Source organism: Solanum stenotomum, chromosome 10 (assembly GCF_019186545.1).
Source record: "Solanum stenotomum isolate F172 chromosome 10, ASM1918654v1, whole genome shotgun sequence".
NCBI lineage: Eukaryota > Viridiplantae > Streptophyta > Magnoliopsida > Solanales > Solanaceae > Solanum > Solanum stenotomum.
Window position 1 is genome coordinate 5423501 of NC_064291.1, and position 16492 is coordinate 5439992.

At 33.4% G+C, this 16492-nt stretch overlaps 4 protein-coding genes across 7 annotated transcripts in view; 3 read left to right on the top strand and 1 right to left on the bottom strand.

Moving 5' to 3' along the window:
• Positions 1-2208: 2208 nt before the first annotated feature.
• Positions 2209-7546, top strand: LOC125841262 (protein NLP7-like). 3 transcript variants are annotated; one of them, XM_049520350.1, is made up of 5 exons: positions 2209-2604; positions 4046-4623; positions 5069-5116; positions 5178-6135; positions 6249-7546. In XM_049520350.1, exons 1-5 carry the CDS (start codon positions 2289-2291, stop codon positions 7394-7396), a joined length of 3048 nt encoding a protein of 1015 aa, XP_049376307.1. In that variant the 5' UTR covers positions 2209-2288; the 3' UTR covers positions 7397-7546. The 3 variants fall into 3 exon arrangements, with proteins under 3 accessions (XP_049376307.1, XP_049376309.1, XP_049376308.1); XM_049520352.1 differs by having other exon boundaries at positions 2447-2604; positions 4124-4623; XM_049520351.1 differs by having other exon boundaries at positions 2469-2608.
• Positions 7547-9581: 2035 nt separating this feature from the next.
• LOC125841850 (mitochondrial pyruvate carrier 1) lies at positions 9582-12172 on the top strand. Of its 2 annotated transcripts, XM_049521031.1 has the most exons (5): positions 9584-9724; positions 11331-11447; positions 11538-11592; positions 11671-11806; positions 11937-12172. In XM_049521031.1, the coding sequence occupies exons 2-5, from the start codon at positions 11355-11357 to the stop codon at positions 11968-11970; spliced, it is 318 nt and encodes a 105-aa protein (XP_049376988.1). In that variant the 5' UTR covers positions 9584-9724; positions 11331-11354; the 3' UTR covers positions 11971-12172. The 2 variants fall into 2 exon arrangements, with proteins under 2 accessions (XP_049376989.1, XP_049376988.1); XM_049521032.1 differs by lacking the exon at positions 11937-12172 and having other exon boundaries at positions 9582-9724; positions 11671-11810.
• Positions 12173-12623: 451 nt separating this feature from the next.
• On the bottom strand, positions 12624-14658 carry LOC125842173 (bidirectional sugar transporter SWEET4-like). Its single transcript, XM_049521408.1, has 5 exons — positions 14613-14658; positions 14249-14285; positions 13267-13648; positions 12912-13031; positions 12624-12825 (listed from the first exon to the last, which is right to left on the bottom strand). The coding sequence occupies exons 1-5, from the start codon at positions 14656-14658 to the stop codon at positions 12652-12654; spliced, it is 759 nt and encodes a 252-aa protein (XP_049377365.1). The 3' UTR covers positions 12624-12651.
• The window catches only part of LOC125842141 (serine/threonine-protein kinase BLUS1-like), a 287074-nt gene continuing 284793 nt past the window's right edge, over positions 14212-16492 (top strand). Inside the window, exon 1 of the mRNA XM_049521369.1 lies at positions 14212-14215. The gene's annotated coding sequence lies outside the window, so the exon portion shown is untranslated. The remainder of the gene's footprint in view (positions 14216-16492) is intronic.

Genomic DNA, 16492 nt, shown 5'->3' on the forward strand with positions numbered 1-16492 from the left:
AATCGTTGCTGACGCAACAATTTTACCCTTTTGGTTAGAATAAAAAGTGATGTGCTCTTTTGAAATTTTTGACAATTTTTTTTGCCCTTTAGGCTCCGGACTTAGTTTTATTGGGTAGACAACTTATAAATGCTGAGTTTTTCATCATCAATATGGACCCCTTATACAACAATTTTAATGGGGTCCTCAAATTCTAGTCTACTCCAAATTGGAATTTTCAATATTTGCTCCAAATGATTGAGATTAATTATATATTTATTTTAACCATCATATCATATATATAAAATCATGTTAAATCAATTTTTGTTCTCTTACTAAGTAGATGGTAATAAATTTGTGTTTTCTCTTCCCATGAGAATGGAACTAGTACTATAATTATCGAAAGTCTTTCTTTTATTAATAAAGTTCCTTTTAATTACCTATTTTACACACTCATTCAATATTCATGAAAAACAATTAGATCGAAGATTTTTAAATACTTGTATTTATTATTCAATAAATGACTGATAAAGAATTCACTGATCTTAGTCTAATTCAGTTAGAATTTTGGATGCTTTATAGTTGTGTATATATATATGTAAGACTGATCAAATGGAGTTAATTGAAGTGTTATATTATTAACAAAAAGATTAGCAAACTAATCACCATCCACAGTAATGAAGCATTCAAGAGTAGTAAAGTAGGTTTACTTTTTATTATTTAATAATGACTTTACATAATTTTCCTTTATATATAATATATGAATAAGGAATACTAACACAGACTCCATTTTGTGATTTTGATTTCTCGCCACTTGTTTTTTTTAAAGCCAATAAAATTTAATATTTAGAAAAACAACTAAATCATCAAGTCCCAAAAAGAACTAAATTATTTAAAACAAACAACTTTTTATCTACTTATTATTTTTTTATGACCGCGATAAAATCTACATACATTCTATCCGCATAAAATAGCTTGCAAACCACACATGGAATTGTAAACCGTACTAGACAAGCCCTATGTGATAGGCATATGCTAGACTCATAAGGCATTGAGGGAGAATCGATCTCGAGTCATCCATGTGGATGACCATCCTCTAAACCAACTGAGTAATCCAAAGGACACTTTTGAGGTTTTAGTCATGGTATATTGTCTCTCTTTTTTCATCCTATCTTTGATATTATTTGGGGTTTATAGTAATTTGAATTTGAGCTGAATAAGACTTATTAAGGAAAGTGATTCTATTCATGATATTTATCATTTTAAGATTTGAAATTTGAGATCTTTAACTAAGAATGTAATTTAATTGTAAATACTTATTTATTCTTAATTAAAAAATTTTATGTTCGAATCTTATTGTGTACATAATCCTCTTTTTTAGAATATATTTTACAATATGGAATTTCTCAGAGCTAGTCGAATGATTAAAAAGTTAAAAACTAGATAAAATTAAAGAGGGAAAATAATACAATGTTTCCTCAAGTCATCAATTTATTATAAATGAGGATGTCTTTTTCGACCAACTACAAATTAATTTTAAAATTAAGAAAAATAAATAAAATAAAATTTCTATGAACGATTACGTCACTATTGAAAATCACTTTTTTGCTTAAAAAATTCTTTTGGTTCCTTTTAATGGGTCTCCTAAAGCAATTTCTTTATCTGTCCACCTTCCTGTAATTTGCACGAAATTTTAAATTAAACAACAGAAATAAGAGCTTATACATCAGAAATTTCCCTTTCAAATAACTGATTCCGAAATTAATTATTTCGGATAAATTATCCCATCATATATATGAAGAACTTATCTCATCATTTAGTTATATATGGTGTGATAAATAATTTCAACACAGGATAAAATAATCCTTCATCTAGCCACACAACTGGGCGAGTTCAAGCCCATGAAAATGGAGAAAAATAAATAAATAATACAATGCGAAATTAAATTACATGCATATCAAATATCGAGTGAAAAAGTAAAAAGAATATATGAATCTTGATAAGTTGCTTCTATCATAAAGGTAAATGATAAACAAGTAACCTTTCCGAATACATTTTGATAACGTGAAATTTAAATTCTGAATTCGTATCTGATTTTGATACGATATAGTAGATAGTGATTTGATACATAGAATAATCCCTTATACTTTTTGCAAGTTGCAATTTATTAGATTCCAAGTTTATTTTTTTTCTTATAGAATCAGACTCGGCCAATTGCCATTGAACATATTTTTCCCTTTCTTCTCCACTCGCCACATACAAAATCTCTGTGAAAAAAACAAAAAATTTGGAGAAAAAATTGAACAAAAATGTCGGAACCGGAAGGAGGAATGACTCAAAATCACCTATGGAAGTCAAAGGAGTTGACTCCTCTGCCGCATACGGCGTCGACGGCGCCGGTGACGGAGAGAGAGTCGATGATGATGGATCTCGATTTCGATATTGACGCTTCCTGGTCTTTTGATCAGATTTTTGCTGCTGCTGCGGCGGTTTCATCGAATCCTGCGTCTCCGTTCCTGCCTTGTTCTCCTCTTTGGGCGTTTTCCGATGATAACGATGAAAAACCTGCCGGAAATGGACTTTCCGGTGCTCTACGTATCTCCGGCCACCCTAGATTTGTCGCTTGTATGTAAGCCTTTGGTTTGGTTTAAGCTGTTTTGGTTTTGAGAAATCATTTGAGAAACTTTGGAGTAAAGTTAGTTGACTTTGTGTTCTTGCTGCAAATTTAGGTGAACTTTTTAGGCTTTTTCAAATTTAGGTAGCATTTGATTTAGTTTTTACAAAAAAAAAGACTTAAATTTGCTAATTTTGATTAGAAAAAACAGTATCAAACAAACACTTCTGCAAGCAAAAGCTTTTTAAAAGTATGCAAACTTTAGCTTTTGCAGAAACAGAAACAAAGGAAAGCTGAAAGATTGCTGAATTGGGAAATCTTAGTAGCTAAGTTAATTGGTTGGTTAATTGAACTTTCACCTTGTTGGTGGGTTCGATTCTCCACCTTGTAATCTCCTCCACCATTTCCGTTTCCGCTACCACCATTTTTTTTTAATTCTTCTCAGAAAAGAAAGATTGCAGAATTGGATACCATATTTGCACAATCTGAATTGAATCTATTGAAATTCAGTTTAGAGAATATTATTTTCAAGACATTACTTATTCCCACCCTTTTATTCACATCATGTTTACCGAATTTGATTCTAGGGAGAGCAATAATTACACAGTGAGATTAGTTAGATTTGTTTTCGTCATTTTCTTTCCATTTTTGTTTCCTTGATTAGGGATCATGTGGTTTTGTTCTTTCATAATTTATGAACATAGATGCTACTATATTACTTAAGATTATAAAAATATGTAAATAAGTATGAAAATAATTTTATTTTCTTAGATTTTAATGTAACATCATATGCAAATCATATCTTAATATTAGGGACATTGGTTGAGTGATAATTAAAAGAAAGACACATTTATTTATTGGTTTAGTGTAAACAACCTGTGAATATATATTAGAGCAGGAAAGTTTCTGCGGAGTTGTGCTCATCTCTGTTTAGCAATCATATAGTAGATAAAGAACATGCTGGACATCAGAGTGTTAATAGTAAAAAGTACTTCTTGTAATGAATACTCTTGCTTACTGATGAACAAAATATGTAGAAATATTTCTCGTCTCTGTAGATAAGAATAGAATGTGAACTGAGTCTGCTTTTTCTTGATGAATTAATATTATAAGCATATAGAATCTTCACATAGTACTTATCAAAAAAAAAGAGAAAAAGATGACTTCGCATAGTAAAACATTAAAGCTATGCTGTCACTCTTGTGTAATTGTTTTCCCAATAGCTTAGATTGTGGGATATACAAGAGTTGAACTTTTTTCCATCTTGAACTTTATAATGAACTAGTTGTAGTCTTTCTATAATTAGATTCTCCATGAGTAGCATTGCTTTGTGATGTATAAACTTACTGTTAGTTTGTCCCTGTGAAAATGGGATAAATGAGTTGAATGTGCATCATTGGCTGGGAACACACAAAGAGAGAGTAATCTATTTGCCTTCCATTTTTGGAGCAGACACTGGTGATATAGAAGCTACAACTGAAACTGTCTCTGTCAACGCTGATAAGGGACGACTTCCTTCACCAATTTCAGGACTAATACCTGGAGATAATTCAGATGGATCTTGTATAATCAAGGAGAGGATGACACAAGCGCTCCGATACTTAAAGGAATCCACAGGAGAGCGAGTCTTGGCTCAGGTCTGGGCACCTGTAAAGGAAGCTGGTCGGTCTGTACTCACAACTTCAGGGCAGCCCTTTGTTCTTGACCCAGAGTGTAATGGGCTTCATCAATATCGAACGGTTTCTCTGATGTATATGTTTGCTGCGGATGGAGAGACTGATGGAGTTCTTGGACTTCCGGGCCGTGTCTTCCGCCTTAAGTTGCCTGAATGGACACCAAATGTGCAATACTACTCCAGTAAAGAGTTCCCTCGGCTTGATCATGCTCTGCATTACAATGTTCGAGGAACTTTAGCTCTGCCTGTATTTGAACCTTCTGGACGATCTTGTGTTGGTGTACTGGAACTCATAATGACCTCCCAGAAGATCAACTATGCTGCTGAGGTGGATAAAGTATGCAAAGCACTGGAGGTTGGTTCTTTTAACCCTTGTGTAAAATTTCACATATCTCATGTTAGATGTCCTATCTTTCGATGATATTGGATCTTGTGTTTCTGCATAACTGTATGAGAAAGTGTTAGAACCAGCCATTTATAGCATCTATTGTACCATGAGAGGCTGAGATTTTGTTTGTTGGAAACTTGTTCACAATTCAATCATGCACTCAATAGGAATTATTTGATAGGGTTGTTGGCTTTCAAAGGTGCATTTGGACATGTATTGTGCAGTCTTCACATGGCATGACATCTATCTGCAAGAGTAAAACCAATTTTTGTGGTTACTTATGTAGGGTATTAAATTTTTTTGAGTAGATAAGCACGTCTTTCATCTAAACCAAATGTGTTCATCATCTTTTCTTGCCTTTTCTTTTTTCGAGATGAGCTCTCTTTGGCTAATCTAATTCTACTTTCTGCAGGCTGTAAATTTGAAAAGTTCGGATATATTGGACCACCCAAACACTCAGGTGAGGAACAGTTGTGTATAATTTTCTCAGTTAAGTGGTTGTTTAATCATTTTCTGAACAGGTCTATGTGATGGGGTATATGAACCAGATCTGCAATGAAGGCCGGCAGAATGCATTGGTTGACATCTTGGAGATACTAACTGCAGTATGTGAAACATACAAACTGCCTCTGGCTCAGACATGGGTTCCATGCAGGCATCGCAGTGTTCTGGCTGATGGTGGTGGGTTGAAAAAGAGCTGCAGTAGTTTCGATGGGAGCTGCATGGGACAGATCTGTATGTCCACAACAGATGTAGCATTTTACTTGGTTGATGCTCACATGTGGGGTTTCCGTGTTGCCTGTGCGGAGCATCATTTACAAAGGGGACAGGGAGTTGCTGGAAGAGCATACGCTTCACGAAAATCATGCTATTGTGAAGACATCACAAAATTTTGCAAAACCGAGTACCCTTTGGTACATTATGCACGCATGTTTGGGTTGACCAGTTGTTTTGCAATATGCTTACGGAGCAGTCACACAGCCAATGATGATTATATTCTGGAATTTTTTCTGCCACCGAATTCTGGGGATTACAGTGACCAGCAGGCTTTGCTTAACTCACTCTTATTGACAATGAAGCAGCACTTCAGGAGTCTCAGCATTGCTTCCGGAGGGGAACTTGAGCATGACTGGAGTTCAGTTGAGATTATTCAGGCTTCCATGGAAGAGAAAATTGACGCAAAGCCTGAATCTGTACCAACACCAATAACTTCTCCTCAACTGACTAGTTTACCAAATGGATGGATGCATCTTGATCCAGTGGGAGAGCAGCAGTCAGCAGTAGGATCCAATGTTTCTAAAGGTGCAAGGAGCACAAGTGGTACAAGTGAAGCCCCTAACCATGTATCTAACTCCGACAATAAAACGTCTGGAAAGAAATCAGAGAGAAAACGTGGAAAAGCTGAGAAAACAATTAGCTTAGAGGTTTTGCAGCAGTATTTTGCTGGAAGTCTCAAGGATGCTGCAAAGAGTCTTGGGGGTATGTTCTCAATTTGAAATACTTTTTGTTGACCAAATCGCTCATATAAACGTATCTCTTTTATTTCCTTTTTTTTTTAAAAGCTATTCTCATCAATGTTCTTGCAACAACAGTTTGCCCTACCACAATGAAACGCATATGTAGGCAGCATGGGATCTCTAGATGGCCATCTCGCAAGATAAATAAGGTCAATCGTTCCCTTTCAAAGCTAAAGTGTGTAATTGAATCCGTTCAAGGAGCCGAAGGTGCATTTACTCTGACTTCACTGGCACCAAATTCACTTCCTGCTGCTGTTAGTTCAATTTCTTGGCCTGCTGGTGCAAATGTTTCCAATCTACCAAGTTCACCATCGTCTAAACCTTCAGTATTTCCTGAGGAGAGGAATGAGTTCTCCCACCATGGAACACCAGAAAGTCACATAGAAGCTGAACCCTCGAATCAAATGCTAGGAGGCAGGGTGTCTAGGAAGGAAGAATTCACTCCTTTGCAGAACGGTTTTCTGCATGCAGAAGGCACACGTAAGTCCAGAACAGGGAGTGTCTCAAGAGAAGAGAGCGCAGGGACACCTACGTCCCATGGTTCATGTCAAGGAAGTCCTTGCGCTGGAAATGAATTCTCCCCTCAGAATGAGCTGGTTAATTCACCAGCACTTGAGTCGTGCATGAAAGTGGGAGGCTCTCTGGAAGCAGCTCGTCAGACCACAACAGAAATCAACTTATCTTCTGCATTCCTAATGCCTCGGCCTATTATTCCAAAACACACCCAGGAACCATTTGGAGGAATGCTAGTTGGGGATGCAGGCAGCTCTCACGATCTGAGAAATCTTTGTTCACCTAGAGACACTCTGGTTGATGAACGTGTCCCGGACTACAATTTGACGAACCCACCTTTTTCTGATGCAACTGCCAAGGACCCCGTTTATGTTCCCCCTGACGCGATACAACAATATTCTGCCTGGCCTGAAGTGACATCCGTTACAATAAAAGCAACATATAAGGAAGATATCATAAGATTTCGGCTTTGTTTAAATTCTGGTACAGTTAAGTTGAAGGAAGAAGTAGCAAAGAGGCTTAAATTAGAGCTTGGCACTATCGACATCAAGTATCTAGACGATGATCTTGAGTTAGTTCCTATTTCTTGTGATGCTGATTTGCAGGAATGTGTCGATATCTCAAGATCATCGGGCAGCAGTATCGTGAGGTTGTTGATTCATGATATTATGTCCAACCTAGGGAGCTCCTGTGAGAGCTCAGGTAAATGATTAAGGAATTAGGCTGTAAATACATAAAAACTAGTGAAGTAATTATTGTAATACTAGGATATGTAAATTTTGATTGACAGTTCTCTGTAGTTGTAACAAATTTCCAATTGTATCAAGCCTCTGAGGTAATATAGTGTGTTTTCTTGTTTCTTTTGCTTCAGAATAAATTCATTACTTAAAATTTCCTCCTTTTTTGCTATAAGATCAATTTGCACCCACCTCGATAAAATTTTACGTGATACCCGCTATCTTATCTTATCCCTTTGAGTAGTATATCTTGATGAATATACGGAATATTTCATCTTTTTGGCTAGTATGTACCGATGAAATTGTTGGTATGCACACATTCAAGAGGCCAGTTAATATTTTGGTATTATCGCTACAAAGAAAGCTTTTGGATTTTTCATGGGATCAGAACTTAATAAATTTCGAACTTTCTATTCCATATCTATTGCAACTAGTATTTGAATATTTTTGCTTGAGTTGTACGAGATGAAAGTCTCATATATGGTTCTCAGAGGAGGAGTTTCATCTATCCCAATAATGTATATGATTAGTTCGAAGAACGATTGGTCTAACACTACTTTTTTATAAACAAGAAAAGAAAGGACGAGAAAGCCATCCCATTTGACTTAAGTTTTCACCTAAACTTTGATTGTATCACACCACAATAATTCATATTAATATATATGAAACTGAAAGGCAACTTGTTAAACTAATTCATCTAATATAATTTGACAATATAGATGTATTTTTATCAAAGTATTTTAACCTACATATTAAACAATACAACAACAACCACATATCCCATGCATATTAAACAACACTATTATCATAAATAAAAAAATATGAGCATGCTAGATACTTCATTAAAAATTTATAGAGCATGCTTCTAAGTTCTAGGCGTAAATTTTAATTAGTCGGACTCAAAAAAGTACAAACACAGGGGGTGTGAAAAAACAAAAAAAGAAAAGAAAAGAATCAAATATAATAGAAACAACTACAACTCTCCGTATTATCATATTTGCTAGTCAACTTGTTAAAATATTTCATTAAACATAATTTAACAATTATATAGATGTATTTTGATAAGTAATTACAGAGAAAACAATATTATTATCATAACTATATCACTACAAAAAAAAAAGAAGACTGTTAGATGTTAACATTTTAATAAAGATCTTATATTATTTTTTGTCTCAATATAGTAGATTATGTAGTCTGTGAAATTAGTTGAGCTATGTTTAAGTTGATCCAACTATTAAAAATCTTATGGAAAATTTTTCATCACAAACATTTATAGAGAATTTTCATAGCTTGAAATATATCAGAAGACTGTCCTAAAGGATATTTCACCCGATATCGATATATTTCCCAAAATTCAATAAGTTTTTCTAGTATAAAACTAGAAACCAGACAAAGGTTCAATATAAACCAAACACAAGAATATTGGAGAAAGAATATTCACTTTCTCCCTTCCCTCACCAAAGAAATGGACAGGCATTTATAGATTAAAAAAAAAAGAGACAAAATAAGAGTTGCTTATGGCTGAACTTTTCAACGGTCATTGATAAAAATGAATATAATAATGTCGAAAGAATTAAGATATTGTAATGGCTATTCAAATGGTCATTTAGAGAGGAATTAAAGATGATTATGACTAATCAATAAAAGATATTTAACCACAATAAATGTATTAAAAACTACTTAATAAAGAATGAACCTAGACACAAGTGTGAATACTTCCTTTTGAATAAATTATTTTTCCAATAATATCATAGTTATCACAATATTTTGGCATAATACCTAAATATACAATTAAAATTGGTCTTAACTGACAAGCAAATATATCCAACTTTAAAATACATATCTAGACCATCTACAACTAAACATTCCAACTCGTTTTCATAGTGTCACGTGTACACCCAATACTCACGTGGTACATAAATTTTAAAGATCTTTAAATGATCATTTTATAAATTTGAGTGTTTAACTAATACAATTAAAAAAAATACAAATTGAGATCTCTAATTTGCAATACTCAACCTGTGCTGGAGTAGGGGGCGGATGTAACTAAGTGGTCCTCCTCTTACCTTACAAGAGAAAGCTCCAAGTCCAAGGATTAAATTATTAATTATTTATAAAGATAAAACTTTTTTTTTTCTTCAAAATTTATAGAAAAATAATTTCAATTCTTATTTGGCAACTATACACTAGTACACCATTGGCTTACCAAAAATTGACCATATATTATACTATATATACACACGTAACTGATAATCATCGCCATTTTTTCGGAGCAACCCACCTTCCAGATCTCTGATTAAGGTACGATTTTGATAAATTTATTTAAATTTAGATGCAAAGTAAGTTATTTGATTTGGAGTTTCGAAATTTTTACAGTTTTTTTGTTAAATTTGATGTTTGTTTAACCCAGTTAATATCGATTTTATGGCCAGAATATGTATGTTTTTGATTTCTGATATATGGGTCATGAAGAAATGAAACTTTTACAACAACTTAACCAGTAAAAATTTTACGAAGTGGAGTCTTTCTCGAGTACAGTTTTCCAAAAAAATGGAACTTCAATATTTATTGGAGAAATTTTGTCTCTTCCTATTTTTTTTTCTATAGAATAGTGTATTTATTGGTGTTTCGTGCTGTCATAAAAATAATTTATAAAAATATTAATATCCTGACAATTAGTTTAAGTAGGATCAGTTCTATTACAATTTTTTTTTTTTTAATTTTCCATTTAGATATTCACAGGAAGCTCGACTAAATTCGGATTCGTGTTGGAAAGTCCCACCTTTGGGGTAAAGTACTCCCTAACAAAAGTGACTTTATACCCAGGAAACTCAAACCAAAATCTCTTGATTAAGGAATAAGGAGTACTTACTACTCCACCACAACCCTTGTAGCTCTCTTACAAAATATATAATTATGCTGTGAATATTCTTTGTCCATTATTTGGTTCAACGTATTAAGGACAGTATTTTTTTAAAATATATAATGCTAATATAACGATTTGCTATTTGTTATTTATAGACTTATAGTACCTAACAGAGTAAAAGACATCGTTTAGCATTATGTTAGGAACGTTTAAGGAACAGAAAAAGATGTACTAAAAATGTGTGATTATTGAGTTTTAAAAAAAAAAACATAATTACATAAACAAATGAATAAGAAAAAGTAAAATTGAAAAGAAAAAAGATACATATAAGATGGTAGTAATTGATTTTGACTTGTTTTCTAAAACAAATGGAACTTTTGTAAAGCAATAAGTTGTAATACAGAGCACTGTGAGGGAGTTGTGAAAATTGCAATTGCAATCACTTAGTTGTTCCTGTGTGAGAGTCCACTTAAATTGTCAGTCTCGCGCCTGGATAAATAAGAAGGATAGCACTAGGCTAACGATCGATGTAAAACTAGTCAATTCAGTCATTAGAAAATGTTGAAAACTGCCAATGTTAGAGAACCATGTCCAAAAGTATTGATTAGTAGAATGAAAACTTAGTCAGATGAAACAATATAGATAGTGAAGATCCATATAATCGACCACTACTAGCTTGTGATTGAGACATATTTGATGCTGTTGATTAAGATTGACTCAGAAGATTTGGTTATGTTAGATTTTAATCATTGCATATAAGAAATTGGTTATTGTAACAGCTTTGATCCACATTTTTGAAACGTTGTTTTTAGTCAACAAATGTTGGTTTGATGCACTTCTCGCGTTGATTGTGGTTGTATATTGAAGTTGTTTTAGTTCCAACTCTATTCAAATTCATTTAACTGCTTAATCTTCGCGCTCAATTGCTATGTGTTCTGTTTTTGCTGCTTCTGCCTGCTGGTATGTTAGCATAGTCAGATTTCTGTAACATGATATCTCGTGTTTTGACTTCGAATACTGAATAACTGTGTTAAATTGCAGAAAATTCAACACAGTGTATCGTGTATGGCTAGCTTCAAGGCATTTTTGAACAGTCCCGTTGGCCCCAAAACAACTCATTTTTGGGGTCCCATAGGCAACTGGGGATTTATCATTGCTGTACCCTTATCTAGAATACATAATATTATAACATGATGTTCGTTTCTTTTGGTTGGCATTGTACCTGAGTTATCTTTACGTACATTGCAGGGACTCGTAGACACACAGAAACCTCCAGAAATGATATCAGGCAACATGACATCAGGTATAGGACTTTTCTGTTTAAACAGATGCTGGCTTTAACGATTAATACATTCATCTTCTTTTCTTTCTGATAATGCAGTAATGTGTGTGTATTCTGCACTGTTCATGCGATTTGCATGGATGGTACAGCCTCGTAATTATCTACTAATGGTATCCCATGCCTCGAATGAGACCGTGCAACTTTATCAGTTATCACGTTGGGCAAAGAGTCAAGGGTAAGCGATTACCCTAACTTTACTACTTTGTTTTGTGTGTACAGTTGCAATTTTTCGAGTATATGTTTTGCAAATATATGCTACCAATCATTCATTTGTGTTTATGTTGGTTTCCCCATCGTACGTGCAGATATTTGCAGAAGAAAGCAGGCAAAGCAGAGTGATCTAGTGTTCTTTCCTGTTTAATTCTGGACATGTGTATAGTTTTGGTAATTTTCGATATCTCTATTTGCACAGATTATTGTCCTTGATCATCCAAGAGCTGAACTAGGAGCTCAAATTATTACATATGCCACAGTAAATAGCATAATTTGAATGGCAAGAAATGTTAGTATGGAAGAATTTAATATATTTGTGATTTCACCCAGCGCAAGGTCCATTTCTTATCATCTTATCAGAGTCATACCCATCTCTGTTCTAGGCTTGCTCGATGTTGAGCATCCATATTATATTGTTCATGCTTCAAATATTCAGTCCTGGGGGCGAGGGTACTGAGAGCCCTACATTAGGGTGTGGGATGATATTGTTTTCTCTTTATATGGTCTTGAGTAATACTAGCTCGTGAACTATTTGGGGTTAAGTTAGACCCAAGGTTCATTTGACTTTTAGCTGTCATGTGCACCACAAAGTCTAAATCAAGATAAAGGAACAAAGATATTATCTGTAGCACAGTAGCAGTAGGTGAAGGCTGTTGCTTCTATTTGTTGTTATTTCTTGTCTTTGTTCCTATACTGAAGAGGGGCGCAGGGTTGGGGTGGGGGTGGGTGCTACGAAAGGAAAATGGGCCCATCGACGTTGAGCTAATGACTCAAAATCATTAGAATATGGGCCTTCCAAACATTAAGTTAAACACTAGCCCCGTTGCTCGTCTTTTGGGCCGCTCCAGAGACTGTCTTCTCAACCAGGTCCAGTTTTCCTTGAGCTTGTCTTTCTGCTATCTGTCTCCCAGTATACTTGTAATAGGTGGCATAAAGCATTAGTTGTGCTAGCCCCAGCATTGCTCCCATCACATTTGCTGTCTGAAATAAAGAAGTGAAAAATTTAAAGCAATCAAGAAGAATTTAACTTAACTTATATACGTTGACAGTAAGTGAAAAATACTCACAAGAAGGTAGAAGTCGACACGGACGATGGCATAAGCAGTCCAACTTATGCTGCATAGAAAGGAGAAAAAGGAAAGATAGAAGGGCATGTACTCCACACTCTTGGTTTGTATCACCAATTTCTACAATAGTAAAAAGTATCAGAAGTTCTCTATATATTCTACTGACATGTAAATCTCACACATATGCTAAGGCCGGAGCTAAGAGGGATGCAAAGGAGACCAATCTGAAACCCCGGCCCTTCGCTGGAAAATTACACAGTATATATATATATACAAAGTCAATTTATTTTTGTTGAATTAATTTAGTGAACATTCTAGAAAAAACATGATGTAAAAAAGGAAATTATATATTTACCATGATGGTCAAAGGAGAAGCATACATCAAAATATTTGCCACCATGCAAATAGTACCAACAATTGTGGTTCTTTGTTTGTGGCAATGGAGAAGAGTTGTGACAAGAATGGCAAGTGAACCAATGAACACAATTTCACTTAAGATGATGAGGAAAATTTTCATCCTTTTTTCCTTTTTAGAGTACAACATAAATAGCATCAAGTACACCATGTCAATGGCAAGTCCAATTCCATTAATGGTCATGATAAGAAGGCTTCCTTCTTGTTGAATCCATGGAAGTCCATATAAAAGCCAAAGGCCACAGTTTAGGAATGCAACAATGTATGGAAATGCTGAGAATTTCTCCACTGATTTCTTCTTCCACATATGAATAAATGTAGGCCTAAAAAAAAGTTTAAGAAGTTAATGAGCAAGAGGTGAACAAGTTTAGATTAATTACTTCCTCTGTCCCATTTTACGTGACACTTTTCAGATTTTGAGATTCAAACAAGTCTATCTTTGACTGATTTTTATTTATAGATCTTTAGACATTTTGAATTATCAATTATTGTGACTTATAATACTTTTTACTTAGTTTACAAATATATAAATTTCATTTTAAAAAAAGTTGAAAATTCCATGCGCAAATTCCCGATCAAACTTAAACTGTTTGACTCTCGAAAAACGAAAAGTATCACATAAATTGGGACAGAGGGAGTACTAATTTGCTTATTTCACTTGGATATTAAGTAAATTTAACAACTACTATGCTTTGATCCCAAACAATAGTGATTTGTCATTGACTATAAGTAACAAGACAACAACAACAAATATAATGTAATGCCACAGAGTGGAATCTGGAGAGGGTAAAGTGTATGCAGATTTTAAGGTAGAATATAAGTAAACAAGACATAACGAAAAAAGTTCAAGCCATATATACACACATCCTTTAAATTATCTTGAGAACTCAATAAATGGAGAAACATGTATATAGCTTACTTACAAGGGTGAAAGCAACAAGATGAATGCATTGATGCTTCCTGAAATAAATATATCAAAATTCATATCAACAAAACATAGTGAGAAAAAAATTCAGCAAGTGAGTGTATTTGTGTATAATTGTTTTTGATAGGGGATGAAAGCTATGTTGCTCTAATTCTTCAAAACCGTCAGTGGGCACGTGCATCGTGCCGTGCCGAATTTTTTAAAATGCACTTGTTGGATCCTTTAAAATTAGTGCACTTTTAGAGGATCCGACACAGGTAACACTACATTTTTGAATAGTTCAAGCAATAAAGATAGCAAGTGACTCCCAAAAACTTTTTTTTTTCATCACCCAACAAACTTAAGAAATAGAGGAAACTAACCAAAAAGACCAAAAGCAACATGAGCATGCTCTCTATCTAAAACCATGTCAATGAAGAAAAAGAGAGGAACAAATGCTAAATTGGGAGGAGGGTGTGGGGAAATGAAAAAAAAAAAAACACCAAATAAATTGGGAAAAAGAGAATTAATTATTTTTTGCATGTATTATAGTTAGTCAAAGATAAAACTACTCATCAATTAATTGTTATTATTATTTTTGCTTACACTAAATTCGAAGCCAAACTTATACTTATTTTTTCTTTTGTTTTCATTCTGGATTGAGGTTACCCTCCAATCTTTTGAAGTCAAAGTATTCACATTTACTCGTTTATTTTGGATTTTGCAATCCTTATTAAAGAACAGTAATTAATATGTATTTTATTAAAACACTTATGTAATTTTAAATCATGAGAAATTATTTAGAGATGTTAAAAGTAAAATAGAAACAAGATATTATTATTGCTTTGTTAAAAATAACAAAGGAAGTTAAAATTATTTTTGAAATACATTTAAATAAGAGAAAAAACATAAAATGACATATGAAGTTGTCCTAAATTTTCAAAAAGACACTTGAAGTTTGCGGGCGTCCTATTATCCCATTTAACTATTTCAAATCACAATAAATAAACACTTTTTAACCCATTTTCTCAGCAGTTGTGTTCTCACATATGATAGGCGCCTGGAGGAGTAAAAATACATCCCAAACCAATGTAAAAATGTCATGTGGCACTGGCAATTTGAATTTTCTTCTTTACTAAAAGACCCACTTTCCATCTTCTCCAAAACCTCCATTGATGGATCTTGAAGAGTTTTCCATCTACAACCAAAAAAAATAAATTATTCCCCATCCTCAATGAAATTATCATCTAGTTTTACTAGCTTCAATTTCTTCCTTTTATTTTATTTATAAGTTATGAAATCAACTAATTTGTAAATCTTGAAAGTGCAATTGCAAACAAATTTCAAAAGTAAATCAGTGAAGAAACATTCAAACTCAAATCAGTCCTAAACTAACACTACATACACATGAATAATAGATAACACAAAAAGAAAATAACAACAAATCACTATAAAATTATTTTACAAAAAATCACTACTATATAAAAAGAACATTTGTAACAAAAAATTGCATTCAAATCAAGAAACAATTAACATGTGAGCCTTCACTTTTTCGTTTTGACTCCATAATTCAAGAAATTATCTCTGCAAAATAAATTTATTGTGACTATTGACATGCTTTAGGGTTTTGATCATCAAAGAGAGAGAGTGGAGTGAAAATCTAAAAGGGGTTTAGGGTTAAATGGAGTGGGTCATGATTAAAATGTGAATGGGTCAAGATTTTATTCAATTTTTACTAAATAGATTGGAGAAAAATATGTAATTATATTATTAATTGGGGTGAGATTCACGCTCAAGCACTGAGAATGCAGATTGTGTAAAAAATGTATATTTATTGTGATTCTGAAATATTTTGTGGAGTAATAAAATGACCGCAAAATTAATATGTATTTTTAAAAATTTGAAACAATTTTATGTGTCACTTTATATATTTTCTCTTAAAATAAATAAAAGTGAATGAAGGGAGTAATTTTTTTACAAGTTTGTTTTGATTTTGGAGTATTATATTTCACGGGAATTTGTATCCTTCACATCACCCAATAATTAGCAAAATCTTTTTGTCCCACAATAATACTATATTTGTCAGCTTTTAATTATCACAATTTCCCTTTTTAGAGTTAAAGGATAGTAATAATTTTGACTAATATTTTACAATGTATTTTTTCATTATATTGATACGCAAATTTGGAATTTATTGTATTTTTCGTACAGTTTTTGAATATCAAAATTTTCTATTTAAAATATCGAATTAATGTAATCGAAT

Excerpts from the sequence above, each read along its gene's own strand:
- LOC125841850 (XM_049521031.1), top strand. The coding sequence starts at position 11,355 with ATGGCTAGCTTCAAGGCATTTTTGAACAGTCCCGTTGGCCCCAAAACA. Across the intron at positions 11,448-11,537 it reads ACTGGGGATTTATCATTGCT|GGACTCGTAGACACACAGAA; the intron begins GTACCCTTATCT and ends CGTACATTGCAG. Across the intron at positions 11,807-11,936 it reads CGTTGGGCAAAGAGTCAAGG|ATATTTGCAGAAGAAAGCAG; the intron begins GTAAGCGATTAC and ends TCGTACGTGCAG.
- LOC125841262 (XM_049520350.1), top strand. The coding sequence starts at position 2,289 with ATGTCGGAACCGGAAGGAGGAATGACTCAAAATCACCTATGGAAGTCA. Across the intron at positions 4,624-5,068 it reads AAGTATGCAAAGCACTGGAG|GCTGTAAATTTGAAAAGTTC; the intron begins GTTGGTTCTTTT and ends TACTTTCTGCAG. Across the intron at positions 6,136-6,248 it reads TGCTGCAAAGAGTCTTGGGG|TTTGCCCTACCACAATGAAA; the intron begins GTATGTTCTCAA and ends TTGCAACAACAG.
- LOC125842173 (XM_049521408.1), bottom strand. The coding sequence starts at position 14,658 with ATGGTTTTAGATAGAGAGCATGCTCATGTTGCTTTTGGTCTTTTTG. Across the intron at positions 13,649-14,248 it reads ATCTTGTTGCTTTCACCCTT|GCCTACATTTATTCATATGT; the intron begins GTAAGTAAGCTA and ends ACTTTTTTTTAG. Across the intron at positions 12,826-12,911 it reads GTGTCGACTTCTACCTTCTT|ACAGCAAATGTGATGGGAGC; the intron begins GTGAGTATTTTT and ends TCTTTATTTCAG.